Source organism: Prunus persica, chromosome G8 (genome assembly GCF_000346465.2).
Source record: "Prunus persica cultivar Lovell chromosome G8, Prunus_persica_NCBIv2, whole genome shotgun sequence".
Taxonomy (NCBI): domain Eukaryota; kingdom Viridiplantae; phylum Streptophyta; class Magnoliopsida; order Rosales; family Rosaceae; genus Prunus; species Prunus persica.
Genome location: NC_034016.1, coordinates 14,199,280 through 14,207,918, shown reverse-complemented (window position 1 = coordinate 14,207,918; position 8,639 = coordinate 14,199,280). Strand labels below are relative to the sequence as shown.

Here is an 8,639-nt window from a genome sequence, read left to right as displayed (position 1 = left end):
CGTGTTGGTGGTGGCTCGGCCTTGGGTGTGGGTGGTGGCTCGGCCTTGGGTGTGGGCGGTGGCTCGGCCTTGGGTGTCGGTGGTGGCTCGGACTTTGGTGTCGGTGGTGGCTCGGCCTTTGGTGTGGGAGGTGGCTCGGCCTTAGGTGTCGGTGGTGGCTCGGACTTTGGTGTCGGTGGTGGCTCGGCCTTTGGTGTGGGAGGTGGCTCGGCCTTCGGTGTCGGTGGTGGCTCAGCCTTTGGTGTGGGAGGTGGCTCGACTTCTGGTGTTTGAGGTGGCTCGGCCTCAGGTGTTTGGGGTGGCTCGGCCTCGGGTGTTTCGGGTGGCTCGGCCTTGGGTGTTGGTGGTGGCTCGGCCTTTGGTGTTGGAGGTGGCTCGGCCTTGGGCGTGGGTGGTGGCTCGGCCTTGGGCGTGGGAGGTGGCTCGGCCTTTGGGGTGGGAGGTGGCTCGGCCTTGGGCGTGGGAGGAGGCTCGGCCTTTGGCGTGGGTGGTGGCTCGGCCTTGGGTGTGGGTGGTGGCTCGGCCTTAGGTGTGGGTGGTGGCTCGGCCTTGGGAGTGGGTGGTGGCTCGGCCTTGGGTGTGGGTGGTGGCTCGGCCTTTGGAGTGGGTGGTGGTTCAGCCTTTGGAGTGGGTGGTGGCTCGGCCTTTGGCGTGGGAGGTGGCTTGGCTTTAGGCGTGGGAGGTGGCTCCGCCTTTGGTGTCGGTGGTGGCTCAGCCTTGGGGGTTGGAGGCTTCTCAGTCTTTGGTGTCTGAGGTGGTTGAGGCCTTGGTGTCTTTGGCTTATCCGGGGTTGAAGAACCACCACCACAATGCTTGCTGCAATCCACTGGCTTAGTAACCACAGGGAAGCAAGTCTTGGTATTCTTTTGCTTGGGCCTGCCGGGCATGCAGTTGCCCGTGTCATCAAAGTTCACCTCAAGTTTGGGATTTGGCATACATTTCTGAGCTTCTCCACTGAAATAATTGTAAGCAAATGTGAAATTGGCCAACTTAGGCAAGGAGCAAATCTTTTCAGTCACAAACCCTGTCAACCTGTTGTACCCAACAGCCAATTCCTCTATGCTGCGGAGCTCCAAGAAGGTCTTTGGGAAGGAACCAATAAACACATTGTTGCTCACATCAAGAACCTGCAGATTTCCAAGGTTTCCAATCTCAGGAGGGAAGCAGCCACCAAGTTGGTTGTTCATGAAAATAATCTCATTCAGATTTTTCATGTTACCAACGCTTCGTGGTATGCAACCAGTGAAGTTGTTGAACCCAAAATTCACTACAGAAACCGTGGAGTGCCCCAAGGTGTCTGGAATTATTGATGTGAATCGGTTGTGGTTCAAGAACAAGGCGTCGTGCTCCTTGTGGAAAAGCTCTGGAGGCAGCTCCCCTTCGAAATCGTTGTACCGGAGATCAAGGTACTTGCAACTAGGCCATTCGAGGACCACCACAGGGAAGGAGCCGACGAAGCGGTTGTTGCTGACATCAAACTCATGCATAAGTATCAGTCTCCTGAAGCTCCGTGGGATAATGCCGCAGAACCTGTTGGAGTTGAGGTGGATGAGAGCAGCATCAGTCAAGAGCCCCATTTCGACAGGGAGATGGCCAGCAATGTCGGCATGGTTCAGGTCCAAACCGGCCACAACGGTCAGTTTTTCATTGTCAAGCGCCGGTGCACAGAAGACCCCTTTGTAGGAGCAAACATCTTCACCTTCCCAATTGACTGTGAAGCCAAAAGGGTCGGAGAAGATGGCCTTCTTCAAGGCCTGAAGAGCAACATAAGCGTTTTTGAGCCTGTCGTTTTCAAAGTTGAGCTTGGCATCCACTTGAACCACATAGTTTTCAGGAAGGTCACCGCCCTCCGGGAGAGCCAGGAGCTGGCGGTGAGCTATGAAGGCGACTTCAGCATCGGTTAAGGCGAACGAGAGGGCTGAGAATGAAGAGAATAGGAGGAAGAAGAGAAGGCAGCCGCCTGAGGGCTTGTTTGTGATGAGAGATGGAGCCATTGGATGAGCACTGAATTGGCAAGCACAAGGCTCTGCTTATGAAGACATGGGGATGAGGTGAAGAGGGAAGCTGTTATATTGTGGGGAGGAGGCTGTTGTGTATTGACAGAAATTGAATGGTTGTAGAGGACAGAGGTCTTGTTTTAGGACCGGAAAGTATGGGGTTCTTCACATCACCCACAAAACTTGGTGGTACCTTCATTTTTTAGTATCAGAAGTTATCTGGTGTCTAAAAATTGGCAATAGACCTGGTCCTCTGTTAGTTGGATGACTAAATTTAGCTGTTGAATCCTAAGCATCCATTTTTGTACCAGATTTAGTTTCCTTGCATCAGGTTGTTTTTCCTTAACAGCATAACATCTATCTATTTGCCAGTTGGCATAAACCTCGTCTTTTTAGCAGAAAAATGAATAAAAAATAAAAAATTCCTCAGGAGGTCCAATAATAACATTGAATTAATGGCATCAGCAAGAGAAGATGAAATGCTGTTGCTCACCAATCAAAAGTCAAGCTTATAACCCCTGTTTCTGTGGCTGCTTACAAGAGTGCAAGTATAATTTTTTCATCAAGAACTTGAAACTTACTAAAGCTTGCTGTTTGGTTTGCGGAAAAGATTTGATACGGGCATTCAGAGGGTTATAGCAATTTATGTTGCTACCTTAGCAAATTATTAATCACTTCGGAATGGAAAATAGTACCATGGTCTCAGACATTAATTAGGTGAACAAAACACTCAGTTTTTTAGTTTTTTATTTGTTATCAAACTTTACTTTCCCAAAACTAAACCATGGATCTCCTTGGGTGCTCAGTATTTTGGGGTTCCTCCCCTGTTTTGGAATAGCTGTGAGGGTTGGCTTGGGGTTGCTTGGCCCCTTGTAACTTTGAAAAGGAGAAAACACCAAGGTTTCAATTAAATTATGTAGCATTAAAATATGAAAGCATCACATATCATTCACATATCATTCACAAAATATTCCCACCTTTCCCAATTGTTTCCATATCTTTTTCTCTCATTTCCTCTCACAACTTCTGGTGTCTTTGATTTCTTTCTCTATCTTTTTATTTATTTATTAATACCATTTTAAGTATACTGTATACACTTTTTATTTACATGCATGTACAAAAAGTCTAACTTTAGATAAGATGGACTCATATAAAAGAAGAAGATAAGGTTCTCTGGTCATGTTTTGCTAACAAATGAAGATGAGGTTGACATAGCAAGCAGGCACTGAAGTCCTTGAAATCCCACTAAATAACAAGAAACTTGAAAGCAATCTCTTCTGCTTGGAAAATTTTAATTCATTGAACTTCATGAAAAATCATACAGTGATTGAAGTCCTCTACTGAAAAATAAACCTTCAAAGCCTCCCAACAATCAAAACCAAAACATCCCCACATATATAAACACCATTACACCACATTCCTAAACCAGTAAATCCCAAAGACATATTCACAAATAAAACAAAAAACAAAACTTCGTGTTTGATCAATCTGTTTCATGGTCAGGGGTAGCTGAATACCAAGCAGGGTGCCTCCCCTTAATTCTAAGAAGCCTGGTGAAGGGTGAATCTGGCATTCTTGAACTTTCTTCTTCCTCCAGCTCCTGAGCTGATTTTGGCAACCCATCTGGTATGGGGCAGAGTCTCTCTCCTTCTTTTACCACCTCTGATGGCTTTGCTGAATTAAATCCATGCTTCTTATCTTTTTTTATTGCTGCAATGCCATGTAAGCATCCCACTAATGTCTTTACACCTCCTGCTTGAAGAATCAGCTTCTCCACATCTTGTTTTGGTATCTCCTTCTGTACCCAGCAAGATTATAAAAAATATGTGAATTCCTTGTCTTTAATTTCCTCCATTTTCTCAGCAGCCAAACAATAATTTAACAGGCAAGAAAGTTTTTGTACCTCTAGATCCTTGAGCTCAAAATACGCTCTCCAGCAGCCATAAGACTCGTCTCCTTCGAGCGTTGAACAGTAATCTGAACAAAAATCATATCAACAGAACGAGTTAATACAAAATTCACTGAAACAGCATAAAACCCATAGAAAGATTCATACGGGTAATAAAAAAAATCAAAATCAGATCATACCTTCAAAAACCACTTCAGATTAACCAATAACAACATTAAAAAAAAAAAAAAAAAAAATTGAAATTTAGGAGTGGGTACATACCAGAGAGCTCGTTCTCGCACTTTTCGATCAAGGGCGGGTCGCTAATGGCGCGATCAAGCTTGGACCGGCTAAAAGGCTCGAGCTTTGGAATGTAAGCATGGTTTCTGGACGAGCAACAGATAGTGGAAGCGAACTTCGGCGTCGTTGATGACGACGACGGCGAAGATGCTCGTGCAGAAAAAGCTTCTCTGTTGGCTTCGAAGAGCAGAGGAGAAGAAGAAGGGCAAGAACGAAGCATGACTGTTTTTATCATCGTGTCCAAACACACCGCAAAGTTCACTACTTTCTCTAGCTTCGCTTTGCTTCTGGTTTTTTCTTTTCTTCTCTCAGAAATTGGTTTGATTGGATTGGACTGGATTGGGATCGGACACACTATTTTATACCAAAAAGGCCTCGGCCGAGTGGATAAGAATAAAGTCTTGGTTTTTTAAAGATATTTGAGTGGTGTTAATGTGAAGCGGCTGTGACGGGAAACAATGACGGAGAAATCGTGGCCGCTAATCGATGAGATGCGTGGAGGGTTGGGATGTGATCTGACGTGGTAGAGACATGAGGAGGGTGACTTTTTCTGGAGTGTCAATGTGGGACCGGGTCATAGGTTCTCGAATTTGGGATCCGTTAAGCAAAACGCGGCGGTTTGTGTGAATCCGTGGGCGGGAAGAGAAAAGAGAGGGCGCGTGCACTGAGCAGCAGCTCACTGCTTTTTTTTTTTTCCCTCTGTTCTTTTTCTTTTTAGGGTGACCGTTTTACCCCTGTAGATATTTGCGGAGGCAACGTACTGACAAAAGTTTGATATTTTCTTTTTCGATATCTTATTTTTTATTTTTTGCGAAATATTTTCAAGGTTATTTGGTAGACTAGTTGATGTACAAATGGCCAAAAAATGAAAAGCCATTAGGCCATCATCTGCCAATAAAGTCTAATTCAATAAATAAAAAGGCAATGATATGTAAATTAGTTGTCTCATATTCGAACCTCATGATATATCGACAATGTGTTTGAGAAAATCACTTTCCCTTTCTAACTTTGATAATAATAATAATAAGAGTAATAATAAGTCGGTGTATTATTTGTAATACATGAAAGAAGCAACACTTCAAGTAGCATATTCAGAAATTTGTCTTTGCATAAACGTGATAAGCTCTTAAAAATTGAATATCTTAAATTGTTTAGTGGGGTGCAGCGTTTACCTTAACTTAGGAAATGTTAATTGGAGAGGCATATAGGGGAGCAAATCCGCTGTCCTTAAATTGGTGTCCCCTCTATGTTCCCTCTTTAATTTGTTGAGACGTGTCAACTAACATAACAATAAGTTAACTCCGTTAACTTTTTTATTTGACAATTATTTGACAATTTTAAAAATTAAAAAAATTAAAAACTGCCCAAATAACCCAACAGCCAGCGAGCGTCGTCTTCCTTGCAAAACCCAGCCAACGTCGTCTTCCTTGCTAAACCCAGCGAGCGTTGTCTTCCTTGCTAAACCCAGCGAGCGTCGTCTTCTCCGCGAGAGTCTTCTCCTCTTCTCCAATTGCAGCCAGCGAGCGTCGTCTTCCTTGCAAAACCCAGCCATACCCACTCTCCTCCCTCATAATCTCTACATCTTCTCCACCATCAACTCTCAAACGCTTGCAAAACCCAATTCTCCTCCCTCCTAATATAGAAAGAGATGGTTAATGATTGCACAAATAACACAAACCTCTTCCATGATGGCTTCAGAAAGAAAAGTATCCTTGCGCATTTTCGATTCCATGGAGTACTTTAACAGTGTGTGATGACTTCCTAGCTGCTCAAAAACCCATTTACCTCTAAATGAGTCAAAGTCCCCTTCAACCTGTACAAACTTATCTCTTGTTCAAGCTGTTCACACAAGTCTAGGACAACACGCGCATGCAGCACCATATAAAGTAAGCCCTTGCATCCTTCTTGCACATTACAGGAAAAGTAAGTTAACTGCTCTGTTTTATTCTTCAGTAAATAGTGTAGCCGTGCGGCTATACGCGATTTTTGTCTAATTTCTTTTAAAAAAAGCATAGCCGAGAGGTTTTACTTTTTTTTTAATTAAAAAAATTACATTTCATAAATAGTATAGACGAGCGAATATGGTCTTTTACACACACACACACACACATATACATATATATATATGTATGTGCGTATTTTTCAATAATACATTCATGTTCTGTACACGTCTTACGTTTTTAAAAAAGCTCGGTGATTTAAATTAAAACCGATTAGTTAAATAATTAATTATTTAATTTAAAAATAATATAGCCAGGAGGTTCTACTGTTCTTTTTAAAAAAAAAAATTATCTTTCATAAATAGTATAGACGAGCGGCTATGGTCTTTTACATGTACACACACACACACGTACACGTATTGTTTTCAAAATTTTCAGCAAGACACACAAAATTCGCGTATTATACAAACAATTCTCACATATTATTGAATAAGAATAACATATGTTATAGAAATTTGCTTTATATATATAGATTACATGAAAATATCATATAGTGGAAGATTAATATCTACTTCGGATATGTTGAAACTAGCAAATTAGTGTTTATAAGGGACAAACTAATGCAACTAGGAGGGTCCTTTTTTATTTATTTTTTATTTTTGTACTAAAGGGAATAGCCCCTTTTAAACACAATGTATTTAAAAAGTATAGCCGCCCGGCTATACTACGAATTTTTTATATTAAAATAAGTATAGCAGGGCGGCTATACTTATTTTTTGACACGTGGCGCATTAGTGAAAGAGGTTCGTCCTTTTAAAAAGAAGTACAACCGCAAGGCTATACTACGGGTTTTTAATTTATTTAAAAAATAAAACTATGTTGACACGTGGCTACGTTTTTAAAAAAGCTCGGTGATTTAAATTAAAATCGATTAGTTAAATAATTAATTATTTAATTTAAAAATAATATAGCCAGGAGGTTCTACTGTTCTTTTAAAAATAAAAAAAATTATCTTTCATAAATAGTATAGACGAGCGGCTATGGTCTTTTACATGTACACACACACACACGTACACATATTGTTTTCAAAATTTTCAGCAAGACGCACAAAATTCGCGTATTATACAAACAATTCTCACATATTATTGAATAAGAATAACATATGTTATAGAAATTTGCTTTATATATAGATTACATGAAAATATCATATAGTGGAAGATTAATATCTACTTTGGATATGTTGAAACTAGCAAATTAATATTTATAAGGGACAAACTAATGCAACTAGGAGGGTCCTTTTTTATTTATTTTTTATTTTTGTACTAAAGGGAATAGCCTCTTTTAAACACAATGTATTTAAACGACATTTTTTAAAAATTCTTTTTAACTGCTCTGTTTTATTCTTTATTAAATATGATAGCCTTGTCTAATTTCTTTTATAAATAGTATAGAGGGGAGGTTTTTCTTCTTTTTTTATTATTGTTGAGACCCAAAAAATTCATGATTGGGCCCAAATAAATTACCAGCCCGAAACGCCATTTTATTAAGAAAAGGCATAAAAAGGAGGTACTCGAAAACTTGCCACATGCGAATTGAAATTCATGCGCCATGCTAATTCACCATGCTAGCTCTACGAGCCCATGCCAAAATTAAACATCAAGGATAATAAAAAATTAAAGCACGCCAAGCGACATGCCATGCCAAGCATGAAATCGTTGTTTCACACCCAAACACACTACAAGCCTAAGTGGGCCCAAGCCACTCAAAATGCCCGGGGCTTGCTTGAGTGGGTTGTGGTATGGATGGTAATAGGTCGTCATGAGGCCCATTGATGGGATGAGAAATGGAGGTTCCGGGTTGCTTGGGAGCCTCGGGACCCAAGCCCATTTCTTAGGCCCAAATATATGGGTGAGCAAAGAGGGGAAAATAACTCAATCAAAATAACCCAACCAAAATTAGCCCAGTCAAAGGATAGCCCAACCAAAAGCCCAATGTTTAAATAGCCCACTTATTTAATGAAGTACCTTAGCCCATACAAAATTCCACAACAAGCCACAAAAGCCTCAGCCCTTTGCTAGAAAAGTAGAAGCCACGTAGAAGAGGTCTGCAGGTTCACTGAACAGAGCTGCTGGAAAGTGCCAGCACATGGGAATGGATCAAGTCCCAAAACAAAACACTAGAGAGACCAAGGGATATTAGCATGTAAGTTGTCAGGAAGAGGAGTACCCTTTCAAACTAGCATATACACCCAGTTGTTTTCCCTTATCGGTGCTGGCCCAGGAAGGAGAAGGGAAAGAAGAAGAAAAGTAGCCAAGAGTGGAGCTTCCTACTGAAGCAGCTGCGGGAAAAGGGGTCTTGAGCTCCAAAACTCCTGATTTTGTGCAAATAGATAAGGGGAAATCTTACCCAGATAGGAAAGTCAAGAGAAGAGAGGAAAAAGGATGGAAAGACTTGCCAAGATTGGGAAGAAACCATTAGGGTTTCTTGGGAAAGGATAGTTTCCGCAGCTATAAA

General features: G+C 41.5%; 2 protein-coding genes across 2 annotated transcripts in view; both read right to left on the bottom strand.

Annotated features, from left to right (window-relative positions):
* Positions 1-2,150, bottom strand: part of LOC18767306 (pollen-specific leucine-rich repeat extensin-like protein 4) — a 2,440-nt gene extending 290 nt beyond the window's left edge. Inside the window, exon 1 of the mRNA XM_007200635.2 lies at positions 94-2,150. Coding sequence (XP_007200697.2) covers positions 94-1,994 — 1,901 coding nt within the window. The 5' untranslated portion in view covers positions 1,995-2,150. The remainder of the gene's footprint in view (positions 1-93) is intronic.
* LOC18766151 (CCG-binding protein 1) lies at positions 3,273-4,550 on the bottom strand. The gene is made up of 3 exons (XM_020553614.1): positions 4,168-4,550; positions 3,901-3,974; positions 3,273-3,795 (listed from the first exon to the last, which is right to left on the bottom strand). Exons 1-3 carry the CDS (start codon positions 4,418-4,420, stop codon positions 3,481-3,483), a joined length of 642 nt encoding a protein of 213 aa, XP_020409203.1. The 5' UTR covers positions 4,421-4,550; the 3' UTR covers positions 3,273-3,480.